This window comes from Rhipicephalus microplus, chromosome X, assembly GCF_043290135.1.
Source record: "Rhipicephalus microplus isolate Deutch F79 chromosome X, USDA_Rmic, whole genome shotgun sequence".
Classification (NCBI taxonomy): domain Eukaryota; kingdom Metazoa; phylum Arthropoda; class Arachnida; order Ixodida; family Ixodidae; genus Rhipicephalus; species Rhipicephalus microplus.
This window is the reverse complement of record NC_134710.1, coordinates 146,651,728-146,672,887: the sequence shown is the minus strand read 5'-3', so window position 1 is coordinate 146,672,887 and position 21,160 is coordinate 146,651,728. Positions and strand designations below refer to the sequence as shown.

The 21,160-nt window shown below is 44.7% G+C and overlaps 1 protein-coding gene across 1 annotated transcript in view; it reads left to right on the top strand.

The window, feature by feature from the left end:
- Nucleotides 1-8,741: 8,741 nt before the first annotated feature.
- Nucleotides 8,742-21,160, top strand: part of slmo (PRELI domain containing slowmo) — a 50,701-nt gene continuing 38,282 nt past the window's right edge. Inside the window, exons 1-3 of the mRNA XM_075877961.1 lie at nt 8,742-8,926; nt 12,879-13,044; nt 19,121-19,207. Of these exons, the coding sequence (XP_075734076.1) occupies nt 8,895-8,926; nt 12,879-13,044; nt 19,121-19,207 (285 nt within the window). The 5' untranslated portion in view covers nt 8,742-8,894. The remainder of the gene's footprint in view (nt 8,927-12,878; nt 13,045-19,120; nt 19,208-21,160) is intronic.

The following is a 21,160-nucleotide window of genomic DNA, read 5'->3' as shown; positions in this document are numbered from 1 at the left end:
TTACCCTCCTTCAAAATTTTGTTGCAAGTTACTCCAACAACAACGAACTAAACTTTGCAGGTAGAAACAAGGTTGGAGGCTCGCGTGAAGGCTGGGAGTCTTATTGCGCGGCTTCTGTGATATAGCGTTACACGTCGTTAACTTTTAACGGGAGCTGTTTTTCAATGTTCCCGTCAATGATTATCCCTTGTTTCCTCGTCAAAGGATTCCTGACACCAATTTTAAAAACTCGAGATGGTTGTGTTGTTTTAGATTCCTGCGTGCGGGCGCACACCTGACCGATTGTTAGTGACGAGTGTTGCCCATAAGACATTTTAATTTGGTTTCAAATAAAGGGTGCATGCTCATCCGAGTATTCGCCCCACCGCGGGGGTCTATAGTGGATAAGGTACTCGGCGGCTGACCCGCAGGTCGCGGGCTCGAATCACAGCTACGGCAGCTGCATTTCCAATGGAGGCGGAAATGTTGTAGGCCCGTGTGCTCAGATTTGGGTGCACGTTAAAGAACCCCAGGTGGTCGAAATTTCCGGAACCCTCCACTACGGCGTCTCTCATAATCATATGGTGGTTTTGGGTAGTTAAACCCCACATATCAATCAATCATCCGAGTAATCAGGTGCAATCGACATTTTCTGTGGTTTGGCATAGACAGGGAGCCCCCTCGGGACGTTGCAGAGGCACGACTCGTTCACACCGAAGGCAAGGCGGCAAAAGCGGCGAGGCGGCAACGCGGGAAGCGGGAAAAGCCTCCTCTTCAGGCGGCGAAAGCGGGAGAAAAACCAGGCGGCAAGGCCGATCGCTCTCGGAGCCGCTTTGCCACAGCGGCTCCGACAGCCAATCAGAATGGCACGCAGCGGAAGCGGGGTGTTGGCGCGGGTGTACTTTTGAGGGAAGTATTGACACGCCAGCGCAGGAGGTGCTGGCCATGCCATAGCGACACGTGCGCATAAGCGCGAGATGCCCGCCACTTCTACAGTGTACTAGACTGTACCTCTTCTGCCGCGCGGCCAGCCGGAAGAGGCATGCGGTCTGAACAGGTTCACGCACTCGCCACCTCACCGCTTCAAAAAGCCCGCTTGGCCGCGCGTCTTCGGTGTGAATCAGCCTTTCAGTGGTAAAGCAAGTGTCTTGACTTGAATGATTGCGGGGCATGTACGAACGTTTGCAGGGCGAGGACTATCGTTCGTCAACCCTCTCGCTCTGTGGTCGGACTGCTGCCAAGGATGTCTTGGCTGTGCACGCCAGGAATGCTTTTACATTTTCTCAGGGGACCACGCTTGAAGCACAATCATATTTTCATTCCTCACGGCCCGCGGGTCCCCCTCTTTGAAAACGGCGCGTTCAGCGTTACTGAAGCTTGAGCTATGGCCTCCGAGATGGCGGCAGGCTCACTGGCTTGGAGGCCATGATTGAGCGCACGTAGTCGCACGCGCTGCCCAGCTGTGAAGCGCTAGTTTAAGCGGCTGTTTCGAATTGACACGAAATCATTCTGAATTAACAATGCTAGCACAAATATACGATTCATTAGCGCATTTACGATTTGATTTCAGCATTACTAGACGCAAAGCTACAAAAAAATTATAGTAAACATATGTCGCAAACAAAGCTCCCCCTGTTAAAGGTGGGTGAGGTCAGCTTCTGCATTGAACACTCTCAATGCATGCGCTGGAGTGAAGCGGAAGCAGAAAGAAGAGCGGTATTAATAACTATAAGCTTTATCGCGCAGATTATGCACACTGTAGCGATCGGGCTATGCCTTGACCCAGCGAGTCATTTGCCACGCCGGATTAGTGCAAAAAGGACAGTCTCGCCACGTCTGGACGGAGGAAGCTACAGAGGCCGGCCCCACGAGACGTCGCCTGCTGATTGACAGCGGCGCCAACGGGATGGAATGTCGCCAAAGAGGGTATTGGAGCCGCCACTCTATCTCCGGCCTGGGCCAGTCACGCATCGTTAGCGCGTTAAACGGCAGACGACGACAGCGCTGGTCAAAGGGCTCTCCCCAGAGGATTCCACGAACCGGGCACCTCTCAAAAGATCGGCGCTTGTTTAATCCATTGTCAAGTAGCCGACCGGCTGACTGCCTATGCCCGCCAGGCATTGTCCCGGAGTACGAGACGTAGTGTCGCCAAGACGCCACCAAGAGGACAACAGGGACGGCGTCTTCCTGGGGGAGACCGCGGCGGCTGCCGCGGATCGCCCCGCTAATTGAGCGAACATAATCGGCGGACCCTTTGAAGTATGCGGCCAGGATCATGGGCACTCTCGACTAAAGGCTCACACACGACGAGGAAGAGCCCTGCTGGCGCCACCAAAGTGCAGTGTTCACGTGGACCTTGCATGCTCGCCCCCCCCCCCCCCCCCTCACCTGTGTGTGCGTGATTGGTGGTCGACTCGTAGAGGAGGAGCCCGACAGGGCATAAAACGACGCGGCAGAGTGCTGGACGTGGCTCTAAACCTTGCTCTGAACTATGTAAAGTTTAACCACCACGCTTGTGGTTTGTGAAACCACTAGTTCTTCTCTTCTCTTCTGTCATCTCAACAACTCACTGTAAAGATGTAAATAAATCCGTTAAGTTTGCTCAAGCTCTCCCCTGGTCCTTGGCTCGATGGAGCGACGGCGATCGGCCCCGCTACCCGCAGACTGCGGTCGCCGCGACTCGCAACAACTGGTGGCAGTGGTGGGATGCCATCAGCAGCGACGTTCCTTCCCATCCTTAACAACACACGCACGCAGAAGTAGAACTGATATCACCACGCGGACACGAGGTCTCTCATTTAATTTCACCGCGCTCACGACGTATTCAATCACAGCCGCGTTGCCTAACGTGCACCTTGCGCACCAACTCGCATATTCGTGCCTAGCGCTTTCATGCTAGTGTCCATGTACTCTGTCAAGCATCGCGCTCAGCTCTTGCTGATACTCGGGCCTTAAAACCAAGCAAAAAGCGAAAAGTGGACCACTCGTCCTTCAGCCGTGTATCTCTACACAATGGTCGCATGTTTGCCGGGTCGAGAGACGGCTTACAAATTGGTCTTGAAAAAAGTTTCTGACGGTAACCAATTACAAGAAAATGTAATTGAGTTACGCGCAGTGGGCAGTTTCAGAAAAGTCAACACAGTACAATCATCATCGTCAGACTACAACCAATTTAAAGCTCTCAGCAGCAGCACGTGTTATGATGATAATTTTCTAAGAAAACGGCTTGGTGAGGTGTAGCGCTACCAAACATCGGACTTTCATATGCTCGATCGCTCACCGACCACGGCTATGGCGGAGCACTCGCTCGCTACTACTCTAACTCGGCGGGCGGAGCTCCGTAACCCGACATAGTAGCACCTCCTCCGAGCGCGCTCAAGCATAGCCATCAGGCACAGATAGCGTGCAGTTTTGATCCGTATCAAATAAATAAACAGCGTTACGGTCAACTCGCACACACAAACACGCTTGGGCAGACGCATTCAACGTTTTGTAGGCATGATCATTTCATATTACGACGCAAAAAACCTACAAAATTCACTTATCAGTCCAAGGTATGGTGGAGCCCATGAATTAAGAGAGAAAGAGATAGGGAGAAAGGAAAGGCCGGGAAGTTAACCAGATCTGGGGAATGTCCACAACTGCTATGTTGCGACTATACAGGATTCTTTTCCTTGGATTCTTTCGGTACAGCCTACCTGTGTTAACCAACGCAAGTAAAACAAGCATACGAATGCTTCAAAGTGTCCAGGCTCAAGCACTCCGGATATGTTTAGGCTTGCCCCAAAGTGCGTCAACAGCGGCAACTATCGCTATCACAAGGGACAGCCTCATCAAGACCCACATTAATGTGGAAGTGCTGAGGACACATATACGACACCTTGCTCGAACTCCTCGACATCACCTAGCCTCTCTACCAGTGGTCCGACCATGCACATCTTACTGCAAAACAGTGACCGCACATGGTGAGTCGATCCCAACTTCGTTCTCTCCTGCCGCTAGACTTGTGACTCCGCCATGGTGCCTCGCTCAACGAATGATTAATATTAACATACCTGGCGTCCAAAAAAAGGCCAATTTGTCGTCACCGGCTCTTAAACAGCTCACACTACTTCTCTTGTATGAGAAATATCAAGACTCCACACATATCTACACTGACGGATCGGTTCAGCCGGACAGCTCTACAGGAGCAGTAGTGATACCAAGGTTGGCCATGACAATTAAATTCAAGACATCTCACGCAACAACATCAATGGCAGCAGAATCGGCAGCACTTCGTGCCGCGTTGCAATTTGTAGTTGATCAATCTACACGCAAGTTGACTGTTTTCTGCGACTCGAAGGCGACACTGCAGTCTCTACTATCAGCCTTACGCCGTGGACCACACGAGCAGCTGGTACTAGAGATAGCAGAGGTTATACACCACCTGACTGAGAAAGGGCACCAAATTACATTTCAGTGGTTGCCCAGTCACTGCGGAATCATCGGCAATGAACGGGCCGATCAAGCTGCCCGTTCAGCCCACGCAGAAGATCATAAACTGCGACTACCACTTTCTAGGACAGATGCTGCACGAAAGCTCCACAGGCTTGCTCGCCAGCAAACCACATCACAATGGAATCAGCCACACTTCAAGCATGCCCGACTGTACTCGCTTGACCCTACGCTAAGTCTTCAAGTCCCGTCGAGGCTTTGCCGAGCAGACCAGACCCTGTTATGTAGGCTGTGGTTGGGCGTTGCGTGCCTACGCTTTCCGCATTGGGATGGCCGACACCGCAGCCTGTGGACACTGTGGCAAAGAGGAAACAATCCAACATATTCTTTGTGACTGCCTAGCGTATAGTAAGCAACGACTATGCCTTCGCAAGGAACTCAACAAATTAGATCAACCTCTGTCGGAGCAGGGAATTCTGCAGTATCGACATGATGCGACTTCACAGAAGGGGGCCCTGAAAGTGCTACTACACTTTTTGCGATCGACCGGCCTTACTGAACGGTTGTAGTTAGGACGCCCTTCCTGTGTGTGTTTTAGTTTTCTTACGAGTGCGCGTGCGTTTTTTTTTCTCTATCTACCCCCTCTTCCTTGCCCCTACTTCCCCGCCCCCAGCGCTGGGTAGCAAACCAGATGTTCATGAATCAAAAAAGAATATCTACTTACGTGCACTTTGTTCAACGATCATAGATATCTATAAAAGCTTACTCTGTTGGCACTGTGGCTGATGGTAATAGTTTAGATTACGGCTATTATAATTAGATATTGCTGAGTCCTTTAGTGAGTGGGCAGCTTTCAAACCAATCATTCGTTCCTAAATGCACATGGTATAATAATTGTTGGGGTCATCTCAAAACCTCCATATGATTATAAAAGGCGCCGTATAGTGGAGAGATCCGGAAATATCGACCACACGTGCACGTAAATTTAAGTACACGCGCCTCAAGCATTTGTGTCTCTATTGCAAATATGGCCGCGAATCAGCAGTAGAGAGCAGTAATTTCGTTAGACCACCGCCGCAGATTTTCTAGCGTTTCTCTACATGTGTGTCTTTTATTCCTGTTGTTGTTTGCTTTTTTTTCTATTTGTCCCTTTCTACCTTGATTCGTTGTTTCTTTTTCCATCTCTTTCTTGTGTCTGTTTTCTTCTTTCTCTCTCTCTCTCCATCTTTTTTTCCACGTCTTTCCATATTTTTTCGGTTTATTTCCCTTATTTCTCTCTATCTGTTTTTTCTTTATCTCCGTCTTTTGATGCATTTTGTATTTTTATCCGTCTTTCCGTTTGCTTTGTAATGTTACAATAAATGCTGTGCCACGTTTTTTTTTGCTTTTATATTTTATCTGATTCCTTATATCCTTCCGCTATTGTTATGTTTCTCGCTTTACTATCAGCCGCTACTCTTGCTATGAGGTGTTCAGGTCCCTAAGCCAAAGAGGGGGGGGGGGGCAGCTTTTCTCTCAAAATTTGGATTGTTTTGTGTTTTACCGAGGACACTTAATAAAAATTAGGGGTTTCTCAAAGCATTCAACAGGTGCCCCCCCCCCCAAATTTATGTATTTATTTTATTTATTTGTTTATACATACTGCCATCCAGCATTTTGGTCCAGGCAGGAGGAACATCAGAAACACCAAGTGATTCGTAACAACAACAACAAAAAACATGTATCTGTACGGTAACAGAGGTCACATGTCTGTGAAACAGCAACACAATTTATAATACATTTCAACACTTTTGTCACCAACTAGATAACTTTCTAGCGATATAGCAAAATTGTCAGCCGATAAAATCTCATGAGGCAGGGAACTCCAGTAATCAACTGTTCTGGGAAAAGAACTGTATTTGTGAGCATTATTTCATGGAAATATGGGTGCCGAGGATCAATCATGTATACGGCGGGTATTCCTAGTAGTGGCTGGCTGAACGCAACAAGGTACATTTAAGGCAACTTTCCCTCACATGTTTTTGTATAAAAACATGTGATTAAGCGATTAAATTTTCTTCTTGTTTCTAACAAAGGAATTATATGTAATTTCATTAACAAGTCAGGTGATTCTAGTCGTCGATACTTGTTAAAATAACTCTAAATGCTTTTCGTTGTATTTTTTTCAAGAAGCATAACATCTTTTCTTGTAAAAGGGTCGCATATGACTGCAGCGTATACTCTAGTTTAGACATAATGAAGGCGATATAAGCCGAAAGTTTTTTTCTAGAAGGAGCACTTTTCAACTTACTTTTCAGAAACCGTATTTTATGAAGCGCCTTTGTGCAAGTATCTGTTATGTGTGGTGTCCAGGTTAGGTTGCTGCTGAATATAACGCCTAAATATTGTCCCGATGCAGTAGTGGGATTGGGGCATAAAGTGGTAGAGGGTCTCTGCCTGGAAGAAAAGACTACGAGGTGGATAGAGACTGGTCCCAGCCCGCCAGTGTGCCAGCCATTGTCGTCGCGGGTAAAAATTGTAAATATCCGCAAATATACGTTTCCTGCTAAGATTATTGGTGGAGGTGCTGGGTACGCCTTCCTGGCTCTTCCGACAAACCAACACGCAACTATATTTATAATTATCTACTTGTAATACTGGACTATACCATGAAGGGTATAGTTAAAAGCGACGGGAAGTTTTTCTTTTTTTTTTCCTTGTAACGCATGACAGAACAGTATTTTTTTTTTTCGGAATTGAGCACGATATTCTACTTACACCATTAAGAACTGTCTGCAATACATTTTGATCAGCTGTAGACGATATTTTTTGGAACAAAATACAGTTGTCTGCAAATAATCGAATGCTTAAATCCTGGGGCACGACATCCACCAAATAACAGTGAACCCAGGACACTTCCCTGGGGAACACGAGAGCATCCTGGCCGCCTGGTCTGGAGGTGTTTGTTACCTAGCTTGGTTGCCTTTGTACAGGTGGTCCTGATACAGTCTCTCGACTATATTGCACCTTTTTCTCTATACTAAATGCCTATAAAACCTCATGCAATATATTTAATAATATAATTCTTTCTTTATATACCTTTCTTCCTCTCTATTGTCGTCCTCTTGCCCATGCGATCGAGTCATTGCATATCCTACGTGCGCCGGACAAATTGGCCCCCTTGTGAGAGCCAAGCGGATGATGAAAAGAACGAAGACAGCGCGTGCTGGCCGAGTTATTGCATTCTTATATTTTACCTGATTTCGCCTACGTAACAGCACTCAGATATAGAAAGGCTTGTTTGCACAAAGAAATAGAAAAATTATCATTGGATAAAGTCAGAGACTTCGTACATCTAAGATATTGCTGGAACAAACAGTGGTGTGTATCTCGGCAGTTAGAAATCACAATCACCAGATTACGATGCAGAATTCCGCACATAATTTTATCCTTCGGAGGGATTACATTAGGTTATAGCCACAGGGAGGTTTACTCTGCCATGTGTGAGTACATAATGGCAACAAAAACATTACCTTGTTAGTCTATTTTTATTATTTACGGCTACAAGACTACCTGAATGCCTGACTCAGCACACTTGATGATCCTGCCGCCCGGTTCTTGGCCGATCCCCCTTTGTGGGCGAGTGCCAGCAAAGCTGAAGGTTCATCATCATCATCATATGTTGATGCTATAGTTCTTTACACGCCCATAATTTCTCCTCGCGAAGAAATATGATTTCGTTTTTACATGATAGTGGAACTTTCCAATTCCTGTGGCACATACTTTACCGAGTTTTTGGTTCACGAGACAAAAAAAAAAAAGAAAAGGATTTGCTAAACAGCTTTTAGAGATGGCCCAGAAATAGTGCAATGACTTTCCACGAAGCACATTGCGAGACAAAGCACCAGCCGTCACTGGGCTGTCGTTAGTAAGCGTGCATTGTTCCTGTTCGAGCAAGTATGAGTTGTTTAAGGTGGTCCGTACGTTAACTTTTGATGAAAAAATTTCCGCTACATTACTTTTCGCCACCAACGCACTATTCAAATCACTGTAAAAAAAGACAATTTTTTTCAAAAAAAGAAGAACGATAGTGATTAGAAAGATGACATTCTAAACGATCATTTTTTATAATGTAAACGAAGATGGTCAAGCGCATTGTTGAAGACGTTTGGCGTGCAATAAGTCAATCACCAACACACAAACACACAAAATAAATTTTGCATTGCAAGCTTGAAAAAAAACGAAACAGAAACCGAAACTAGGCTCAAAGCGCCGGAAGTTCGTCATAGAACGTTAGCAACTACGCCTTTGACTTTCTACCGCTTCGCCGCTTCCTCTTTCCGCCAAGCCTCGCCGCAGCCGCAAACAGCAAGCTGACGGCAGTCGCAATTCATTCAAAAACGATACTTTTACCGAAATTCGAAGCATCGGAAGGAAAGGTTAGCCTTTCAAGGCTTTTGTAACTGTTTGTGGGAATCAACGATTTAATACAAACTCTTGAAATGAAAATCTGGACGTCAGAACACACGTTCAAGTAAGTGCGCGCCGTCTTCGACCTTGGAGAATCTGATGCAAGTTGTTTTGCATGACAAGTGCACAGCTTGGGGTCCACCTTGCTCGTTGATTATTGTGACTTATATTGTGGACGTGAAGCAACGCTTCTATTCACAAAACAAATATTTACTGTGTCTGGCATGTAACTGTTGGCATCGACCTACAGCCCATTCAATCTTCCGTGTTCGGGCACTGTCGTTCGTTGGAGTGTCAGTGTGTGTCGTTATTCTGTTTATTTGTCAATAAGTATTTGCAATCATCTGGAAGTACGTACATTTTTTAAAGGTTAACTCTGCACTTTTATTGTGCGGTGATGCTAAAAAAATGTGTGAAATGCAAGAACGTTGCTTTGCTCAACAAGATATTCAGGGTAGCCGTCTCTCATGGTAACTTCATGCGGCGTGGTGCAGTTGGCTGCGCAGCTACTAAGATATTTGTCATAATAGTCTTCCAACATCCGAATCAGCGAAGGACCACAGTAGACTGCGTGGTGGATGCGACAGCGGAAGAATTGTTGGTGCTTTGCGTCGTTGCGTGACGTCACGGCCTTGTTGATAACGCTGGGAATGTTCCTCTCGCTTGGCTGCGTGTCATCAGCTTTACGTCAACCTCTACCGTTTTAGTTCGTGTGTTGCGCATGAGTGCACAATTACTTCGACGAAGACGTGTTGCGTGCGTGATTGTCACACAACCATTTTCGATAGTCTGCACCGAATTTATCGACCGCGATTGGTAGCAATCTGTGTCTTCCGCGAATAAGCCAATTGTGATTGAACTTAGAAGTGTGGCAGCTTGGGCTAGTTGGTATGACATGACGATAGTTATAGCGAGAACAGAAGGAAAACACAGAGACAAGAAGGACACGAGCGCTCGTGGCCTTGTCTCTGTGTTGTCGTTCTGTTCACGTGCTATAACTATCGTCATGTGATTGACCGTGCACCGTGTTATTCCAACACACCATTGCCTTTCACAAATCGGTTTCCAGATTGCACTGTTCCGTTTTACCTTCGTGTTTTACCAATTCTATTTTACCTGCATGGATATACTTAGGCTATTCTTCATATATTTTCTTCAGCAAAATTAAAATTTCTGCTTAATGAGTACAGCAGTTTCAAATATATGTATCATTTGCGTTGCTTGTGCACATGTGCTGTTTTGACATGTCTACCTAAGAGGTTAGCATACTATGCATGCACAGTGGCAACTAATGCTGATGTGAAGCTTGCTGTGCCCTATTCTAAAGCAAGACAGTAGAGTTTTGGAATAGGGTTCCTAGCATTTGTGTTGCTTGAGTATGTAAGTTCATTTGGAAGCATCTTCCTGTAGCCATGCTTCCAGTTAGCAAATATGTGCGTGCATAGTGGTCACGGATGCCGATGCCAAGCTTTGCATACACCATGCGAAACATGCTGCGCCTGTAGGTGATACAACCGTTAAATGCGTCGCCAGGGCCAAGGCCGCTTCAGTTCCCACTGGCGGGCTATGAATCAGTCTCTCCGTCTACTACACCCACATTTTATTCAAGTGTGTGTGTGTGTGTGCGCGAAGGCGACATATTTGATAAAATAGGTAGGCTTTCAGAAAGTTATCAATGCAGGATTCTTTTAGGGCCTAAAACGAAAAGAAAGGACATAAATATGCAGAATATATCATGTTTTTGATTTGACAAAGCACAGACGGGCGTGTTTTGAAAGGGCGATTCATGCGGCCGGCCAGAGTAAGCACCAAAGCTTAGGGCATTACCATTAATGTTTGTATGCATTCTTTTTTGTCATTTTTTCTGCTTATTGTGGAGTTCATGATGACATTTGGTGTCTGACAAGTGACAACCCCATGCAATGGGCGCAAGTAAATTGTGCGATCGCTGACGTATTGCATTGCATTTAGTAATGCCCGACAGTTCTGCAAAGTTTTCGGTACTGTAGGTCAGCTCCGTTTGTAGATGTTGCTCGGGCATGAGTCCTTGAGTTAGTTACTTTGTCACCTGCCAGCCTTGCACGTGATATCTTAGCTGTCCCATAACGCAATAGAACAAGTGCGTGGCTTCACTTGGCACGCAGTGCTGTTAAAGGCAATGGCAGTACAAGGAGGAAAAAGTTTTCAAATTTTCACAGTCCACAACACATTTTGCTAGGCATGCAAGGCTTCTTTACCATTCATGTGTAGCAGGTTTCATTTGGAGACAACTCATATATTTTAAGCACCACGAAATATTCATAGAGCCCTGTCTTAATGTGTCTGTATGTTTCATTAGGTACTGACAAGCTAATGCTGCAGCATGTGTCTGTGCTACCAGTGTAATTCTTTTAGTCATTTAAGCATGAAGGATAATTTTTTTGTGTGTGTATAGGCCTACTTCATGTTTGTAAATACGGTAGGCCCTGAGTGATGTCACGGCGCGTTGGATCCGCCCAGTCGTCCTAGCTAAAAACGCACCACCACCCTCTATGATCAAGTGGCAACAGTGCAACAGGTGCACAAGCTGCCTTCGAGAACAGTGCATCGGGACACCTCGCGCATGTTTACAAGTGGCGGCTGAAACAGTGGAAGTTGCAGTGACTGTAGAGGGGTTCTGAAATGAAGATGAGCTATGTTGATGTGTAGCTCTAGCTTTGAGAACCTCATCAAAACATAAGAGGTATCTTAACGACGGAAATGTAGCCCATTGCGAAATGCCATCGTCATTGCTGCAGCCTACGTCACAAATGCACATTTTAATTGGTGCTAATGCAAGGACAGACCCAATTCAGCAAGAAGCTCTAGGGTACAATATGCAAATGCATGGTGCAAAAATGCATAGCCATGAATCGTTACGGTAAGTACTCACATACGACAAGTGTAATAGAAAAGTTATTCATGCAAATGGCAAGGGCAATCTCGGCGACACTTTCATCCGCAATACGCTTGTGATAATGCTTCGATAACATGCTGTAGACAATACGATTAAGTACCTGTAAGGTCCGTGGCTCAATTCGTACGCTCAAGCCCACACCGCGAAATGCCTACGAACTGCAGACAGACTCAGCAAGTTTCCCAAGTAATGTATTTCTGTGAATTCACACAGAACAGACATGCAAATCTCGTGAAGCGCACCACAGCCAGGACAGCTCTGCCCGATACACTGGTGTATCGCAGCCGCATATAATCGGAGAAAGCATTGTCTAAGTCATCCTTTCGTTCGCTGCTACTTTAATGAACTGTACCCACGCAAAAAGAAACACATGCTCGATTGTTGGCTTGATGACCGAGTGAAACCTTTAGTTCACGCGAGTATAACGATATTGTTTTGACGTTTCGAAAACTTGCAGTTATATCAGCAATGGCAACCGTAAAAAACGCTTCGCATGTGGCAATGCTACATTAATGTGCTTTGAGTTAAACGTGCTCAATGTGCCTCCACGGCTTATTTAAAAAGAAACTGCATAATTCCACGGCTTATTTCAACGCCTGAGAGAGCTAATCCTTTTTTATAGGTAAGCTGCTCCAAAATATAACTGATGAAGGGGCGTCGAAGGCACATTTTTGCGTTTCACAGCTGTGGCTGATCTGCGACAGTTTTCGTCTACAGAAAACCGGGGGAAAAACAAAAACATCTAGCCCATCTTTCTTGTGCCTTCCCTTGCAAATAACCGTGACAGCTCGCCGATACACCGCTTTTTCTTCTTTGCACGATGACAAACAGCGCATGCACCAGGGAAAACACAGCGGCAACTGCGGTAGGTCCAGCAGCTTTTGCCTACCACGCAAAACCAAACACCTGACGACAGTGCCACCATGTTTTCGTGTTGAATGTGCAGTAAAATTCGTCTAACTCAACTGTGCAGGTTTAATTCGAGTTCATCTGTATTCTGCTTACTGTTCTCAGTGGCTGCTTTATGTAAAGTTTGGTGGGTGCATTGACGTTGTGGTGCTCTTTCTGGCACTTTGCACAGCCATCCATGGGAGACTGTTGCCCAGGCTGCATGGCGGAAGTACCCTAATCCAATGAACCCTGCTGTGGTTGGCATTGATGTTGTAGACCGAAAGGTCCACAATGGTGTCCTCAAAAGTCACCGGCTCATCAGCACAGCGTGGGGATTTCCTGCGTGGGCACAAAGGGTGAGCTCTTTTGTTGTCTGCATTTGCTTTTAGTGTTTGTAGGTATGCAATTATGAAGTCTTTCAATGGGCATAGGTCAATATTAGGCATTTATTGTGACTATATAGGTATGGTGTATTGCTGTTCTTCAACTGCCGTAATATTAAACTTTTTCACGGCACACTTACCAACATCGACATTACTTTGACATGAGACTACAGTGCTAATCCTGGTGACTTCAAGCAGCAGTCTTGCTAGTTGTGATGACATCAAGTACCAAAACACAAAATATGGCAGCTTGCGTGTCGCCTTCTCGATCATCTGCTTGCGCTATGCGGTCGTGCAGTCACTGTCATCCAGCGTACCTATAAATCGAGTTAGCAGAATCTGGAATAGTGTACGTGCATGCGAATACAACATATATGCTTATAAGAGGGCAAAGGAATAATTTGATTTTGAATTTGTTGTCATGGCGCCAATATTTCGCCTTATGAAGTTTTGCATCAGTGAAACGGGGGATGATAGGTGCAAGTTTCACCGATTCCAATCTAATATGGCGCTGAGACAAGCGTGGGTCAGCTTCGTGTGCCAAGGCGGAGACTGGACGCCTACCAAGTGAAGTTCACTCTGCTGAATTTCAGTCCAGATGCGTACACGCGCTTCATGCAGATGCCGACTTCAAATTTGGAAGAACCTACGCCTTAAAGTGATGCCATCCCAAAGTTGTGCACCCTGCCGCAACAGTTGCCCCATGTGCGGTGCGCTGCAGATGACGCAGATGATTAACAAGGATACGACTAAAAACTTGTGTGTGCACATACCATGTTGTGCATGGTGGCTCTGCTCATACCATGCCGTGGCATCAGAGTACATACAATAACAACCAAAACTAGCTTTTAAAAGCATGCTGTAATTAATATTTTAGGGTGCACTCACGCTAACTGGTACATTTCCTTCGCTATCGGTGGCTTGGCTTATTTGACGAGAAAAAAAACAATAAGGCATAAACAAATTCGGCATAAAGTTTCATGGGTGAGATGGCTTGTGGAATCGATTCCCGTGAACAAGGATATATAATCTAAAAAATATCAACTGCGAATATACCATGGAAGGTATTTTAAACTAATTTTGAAGTTTACATGCGCGGTCAAGCTTCGCGGTATTGACACCCTCAAAGGTGACCCATGGGACCACCTACTTCCCGCATGTCGCCATACGGCAGTCAATAAAGTTATGATGACACCATAGCCGCCATTTTTCTTTGGCCGCCTTTGCTCCAGCAGACTACCACTCAGCAGTTGCTCGTGTGTCCGTGGCTGCAGCGGCACAGGCATTAAACGTTTTGTGTTTATCAACACTGTTTTCTCGCTTCCTGTTCAAAAAGACTTTTTGATCCGGACCGTGTGTAAGTGCATTAGAGTTCTGTGTGCTGATGTGTTCAGCGTTGCACACACTCAACACATCAGTTGCACCCGGCGGCTTATCGTTTGTGAAGCTTCCTCAAAGGAAGGGGGAGGCTCTGTTGCTATTCTCAGGGAATGTAGAGCTAAACCCAGGCCCTATGAACTCAACCGAAAAAGAGCAGATGGCGAACATTGAGAAGATCCTTTTGGATGTACAAAGTAGTCGGAAAACCATGCTTACTAAACTTGCAGAAATAGTGGCGAAGCAAGCCGATCTGGAACAGAAAATAGACAGCGTGATAGCAAAATCAAATGTAATCGAGGAGCGCATTAAGATTGTTGAAATATCCGAAAGAAAGATAGAGGCTAAGCTTGACAATCTCGAAAACAGGAGCCGCCGGTTAAACTTAGTTTTCTTTGGTGTGCCAGACAATGAGCGCAAAGAAACATGGGAAAAATCTGAGAGCCTGGTTGAAGAGATTTGCAGTAACGTGCTCAAGCTTAGTAACATTCCAATAGAAAGAGCTCACCGGCTGGGGGCCTTCACAGAGGGGCGCATTAAGGCCTATCGTCACAACCTTCTCGAAGTGGAAAGCCAGGGAAAGTGTTATGCGTAATGCTTACAATTTGAAGAACACCTCTTTTAGTGTATCCGAAGACATCAGTCATGCTGTTCACGAAAAACGACGGCTTCTTTGGAATTACGCCAGGGAAAAGAGAGATAGCAAGGGATGCCCAGTGCGCCTTAACTATGATAAGCTTGTTATCAACGGAAAGACGTTCATGTGGGACGGTGAAATGAACCAACCTGTCCCCCTGCATGCACATGCGCGATCACAAGAAGCCGACTGACATGACGTCAGTCATCGTAGAACTGGGAGAATCGATACTTCAAACACGTGAGGGCGCATACCACTGCTCCTTGTGAACTGTCGAAGTATTAATAATAAAGTTGACGTCTTTGCGTCCCTTGCGGCAACTACTGAAGCAAAAATTATTATGGGATTATGGGTACAGAATCTTGGCTGGACAGTGTGATGAGGTCTTCCCACATGGCTTCACTGCTTATAGGAAATATAGAAATCGCCATGGTGGGGACATACTTATTCTTGTAGCGAACGAGTGGACTAGCGAGGAAGTTTCTTTCCACAATTCTGCTGAGGCAGTTTGGTGCCGTGTTTTTTTACCGAAGGGAAATACTGTCGTGTTGGGTTGTTTTTATCGACCACCAGACAGTGGTGATACTCCTATGACACTGCTTTCTGAAATGGTACAGTTAATTCCATTAATTGATTGATTTGTGGGGTTTAACGTCCCAAAACCACCATATGATTATGAGAGACGCCGTAGGGGAGGGCTCCGGAAATTTCGACCACTTGGGGTTCTTTAACGTGCACCCAAATCTGAGTACACGGGCCTACACCATTTCCGCCTCCATCGGAAATGCAGCCGCCACAGCCGGGATTTGATCCCGCGACCTGCGGGTCAGCAGCCGAGTGCCTTAGCCACTAGACCACTGTGGCGGGGCTACAGTTAATTCCAGACAGTGTACTCCTGAGTGGAGATTTCAATCTACCAGATTTTGACTGGATAACCAGTGGTACACAAAACAGGTCGTCAGTGTATACTTTGTTCGGCGAATTCTTGAGAGTGTTTGGTTTTTGTCAATATGTGAATGTTCCAACGAGACATGATGCCATTCTGGATTTAATATTATGTAATGACCCAAATATTGTTTCCACTGTGTCGGTGATTCCTGGTATAAGTGACCATAAGGCCATTGTGGCAGATTTAAAGATAGAATACTGCCAAGTAGCACAGGCGATACCCCGACAAATTTTCCTGTATGAACAAGGTGACTACGATTCTGTTTCTGCAGAATTAGAGTCGTATTACCCAACATTCTTGCTTTTGGCAGAAAGTCGTCGCTCTTTAGCTCTGGTCTTATTTTCGTGATAAGCTACTTCACGCAGTTGAAACTCATGTACCAAACAGAATTCTAAAGAAGAGAACAAAACAAAAGCCTTGATTTAATAAAGACATTCGCAGGTTAATTAGGAAAGCACGAAGTTCGTACAGAAAATTTCGCGATAGGAGTACCACGTCTAATGAACAAGAGCTTAGGCATGTAAACCTGACACTGAAGTATTTATGCGTTATATATGAAATTACACTAAATACTGGAGTTGTCTCACATGAAAGTTGCAAACGTTATCCCGGTTCATAAATCAGGTGATAAAAAGCTTGTCGAAAACTACAGACCCATCTTGCTAACAGCAATTCGCTGTAAGTTATTTGAGCACATCATATACAGTGAAACAGTTAAACACCTAGAGTCAATCAACTTCCTCACTCCATCTCAGCATGGTTTCAGAAATAGACGCTCATGCATAACTCAACTAGTCGAATTTCAGCATTACATCGCACAATTTATAGACAGTGGCGCTCAAGTAGATGCAGTGTTCCTTGACTTCCGGAAAGCCTTCGACACCGTCCCACACAATCTGTTAGAATTTGCAATGTTCTCTGCAAACATAAACCTTAAAGTTATCAATTGAGTAAAGAACTATCTAAACAATCGACAGCAGAACGTAGTGCTTAACGGGTCAAAATCATCTGCGGTAACCGTTACGTCCGGTGTACCACAGGGGAGCGTATTAGGACCTTTGCTTTTCCTGATTTATATTATTAGCATAGTTGATGGTATTACCTCTCACATTAAGTTATTCGCAGATGATTGTGTAGTGTTTAGAGTGATTAAATCGCACAGGGATGCTGAAATTCTGCAGCATGATCTGTACCGAATATTAACGTGGTGCCAAAAATGGAAAATGAGTCTAAACGTCCCTAAATGTTGCTGTGTATCATTCACCAACCGGATTAGTAAACTAGACACAACATACGAAATAATTAATTCAATAATTAGCAATGAATCCTATTATAAGTACCTGGGCGTCTATTTTTGCGACAATTTCAAGTGGAATAAACACATTGACATAACTGTGACCAAGGCAGGCTGGATGCTATACTTCATACGCAGAAATTTTAGGCAAGCTTCACAGACCGTGAAACAAACCCTTTATCTCATGTATGTAAGACCTGCTTTAGAGTATGCTTGCGTAATCTGGGATCCCCATCAGCAATACTCTATTGACGCATTGGAAAAAGTTCAAAACCAAGCAGCCAGATTTGTTAGCAACAACTATATTTCCTTTGCAAGCATCACAGAAATGAAACGAGCATTGAAATGGGAGACACTGATTGATGGTAAGGAGGGAGAAACTCAGGCTTAAATTTCTTCATTGTATATATTATAATGGAAATGCCATTAACCCTCTTGATTATCTGTTCACACCAACCTACGTCTCTAATCGTCAAGACCATTCACGAAAAATATTAGAATACCGTTGCAAAACCCACTCTTTCGGTAGTTCTTTTTTTCGTAAAAACAATACAGGAATGGAACCGTCTACCGGATGATCTCGTCAATGAAACTGATAATGAATCCTTTTTTTCTTCATTGTGACAACTCCTACAATATCACTGCCACTAAGAATGGTTTGCTGTCTCGAAGCGTGTGCGTGTTTTCAATGCATGACTGTGACGTTGTTTTCACTCACCAATATTTGAGTGTTTTTTTTTCTTTTAAAATATTTTGAGTGCTGTTTTATTTGTTGAATCTATTGTTTCGATTGAAAACTATGTAGTCAAATTATTATGTGTACCTCCCCTACGTAATGCCTCACGGCGATGTAGGTGAAATGTAAACAAATAAAATAAATAAACCTGAACTGAAACAGGTCTGCAATGAAGAGTCTGTAATCAATTACCTGTTGCACTAACAGGCCCCCAGCAACACACTGCAGCGAAAAAACGGGAGTCCAGAACTTTTGTGTCAGTACCCTTTTAACTAAAACTATAATAGCTGTCACATTTCGGTTTGTTTCTCACATTTCAGCCATGGATCATTAACATATTTCAACCCTGTAGTGGGCCTTGGACGCTGTCTGTGCACTTTACTTTTTTTGCCTTGCAAAAATGGGAGGCTCATACTGTGAACTTCCAGTGCTTGATATTTTTTTCAACCCTTGCATTATGTCTGTCTTCCCATATGTTGCGTTGTAAATAATGTAGACTACTCATGTTCGTATGACCAGTTCTGCATTCCCAGAGTGCCTGCGTCACATTAAAGCTTCATATTACCCTCGCTGGGCTGCTGCTGCAGTTTCGTCCATAGCTGCTTTTCCCTGATGATAGTTAGAACGAGCAGCATTTCAAGCTGATCTAGCATCTTCCATCATGGTGTACTGCCTTGGCCTTCCCCACCTGCAACTAGGGCGTTGCCACGTGACATTTGCACTTAAATTTTTTTCGCATGTGCTGATGTGATATAACCTGTACCTTGCAAACGAACCTGGAGAAGCAGCCGTAAGGCTTTCGTCTTGAAAATATCTTTGTGCTAATGGTGATCTCTACTGATCATGCTAGTTACCTTTCAAGGAAATTTGTAAATGCAGCAGCGCACTTTTTGCAGTCACCCTCTTTGTTTCTGTACTACACAGGTATCTAATTTAGTAGTACTGATATTTTCTTTTGTTTTGTGATTGCATGATTTAGCTCTTGAATATTTAGCAGTGTAGTTTCACTAGATGATTGAGGCTAATGTTCTACAACATTTTATGGTGTGTGGGCAGATACTGGGTGCTGACCGAACCTGCTATGCTAGCGAGCACTCTGTGGTGGATCCTGCACGACGTACCATGACTATGCTGTCAAGAAATGTGAGTTCACTCTTGCTTTTTCTCCCTGAACACATTTTATGGTGTCACTGTTGCTTAGGCGAATACGAATGCTGGCATTGGTGCTTATTCGGTTGGTGCATCTTCCCAGGGTGTGTGTTGGTTAAAGGCACACTAAAGGTAAATTATGTCAAAGTGAAAACTCGATGTATGACAATGTCTAAAATGACAGTATTATCAACAGCAATGCCCTACTTACTGAGAAATTAAGGTAAATGCATGGGAACACATGTGCCACGAGTAAAACATTCGCAAGATGATCCCGATCATGTCAGAGTCACTGCGTACAATTAATCAGTAGTGATCAAACTACCTGCGATTAATAAAAAACCTTTCATGCATCAAGAGACAAATTAAAATGCTGTATGTTCGTTTCTGTTTGATTCCTGGTAAAAAGAATCGCTGCACGTTACTAAAGGGAATGGCGTGAGTGGTTGAAAAGTTCAATTTTTGCCTGGTTAAACTACACAAGTCGTGCCATATAGTGGGGCCCAGTTTAACCAAGCACACTTGCCATTTCAAAGGCCATGGCAAGAAATTTCTCAGTGGTCGTTCCTGCTGTGGCTTGCACTACTTTCGCTGTGCTGCTACTAGTTTCGGTGGCCATGTTGTAAAGTTGGGCAACGTTGTGCATGGCAAAAGTGACGCGAGTGTTTTTACTGTGAGGCAGGTTATTTGAAGTATGCTAATGTGATGCGGACCACTAAGACATGATTTTGTTTCAAAATAAGCACTTTCTTGGCATAAAAGTAGCACTACAAGGTTTCTGGACCGCTATTTCATCAGTCGACATCAATTTTATATTTGCCTTAAGTGTCCCTTAAAAAAATTCAAGAAGTTGAACGTTATTGAGAACACTCTTTTATATTAAGAACTAGATTAAAACTTTTACTTTGTGAAACATTTCCTGTATTATTCTTTTCTCTATATGTGGATATTGTTTGGCAGCAATATTTGTGGATGTCTGGTGTACAGTAAGAGCTCATCAGTTCAGATTTGACGAGAGCAGAAAAAAGTGCCTGAATTAAAGAAATTCCAAATTATTAAAAGTATCAAATAAAAAGTGTCTTATCGCCTCACCCCATTTTTCGTTATACAAAAATCCAGGACTTTGTATATATGGTACCACGGTAAAAGCTGCAATTTGCAATTCATCACTTCATTGACAGTGTGATCATAGCTTAAATTCAGAGATGCCGCCCCTGCGCCAAAGTGCGCCAAATCAGATTTACTGCGCCATCTTGATAATATCGATGGAAATTGCACCAAACTGCGGCAAAGTCTGGTTTGGAGGCGTCTATCACTGGCAGTAGTCATGCAGGCGCGTCAAGACTTGTGCATCTTGTTCTAGGGGCCACTAATGTTACAATCACATGCCTAGAATTATTCTGCTGAATAAACAGCAATCGCCCTCACGTCCCAAGTAATCCACGATGCTATCATTGGGGCCTACGTAATTTCTGTAGTGCAAGCCCGCTTAACGGTGAAGCGGGCTCTCCGCAGGGGCTCGTGACGTCTAGTCCAATCGGTGTGTGAAATTGTGGCAGCAATTCATCGGTGGACATCATCTGTTCCAGGAACCCTGCTGGTAGCTCATTTGAAGACGATAGTTATAGCTCGAGAGCAGAACGACGACACAGAGACAGAAGGACACGAAGGACACGAGCGCTCGTGTCCTTTGTGTCCTTCTTGTCTCTGTGTCCTCATTCTGTTCTCGCCCTATAACTATCGTCATGTCATACAAACTAGCCCAAGCTGCCACACTTCGTTTGAAGAGTTGCATGGTACGTACAATTAAAGAAATCTTCACTAACAACTGCACGCGTGTCGTCAGAATGTCTGTCACGTCTACTTCTTGGCATCGCGGTCCAATTTTCCATGCTTCGCGTCCACAAAAGAACACGTGAACGGTGAGAATGCGTTGACACTTTTTCT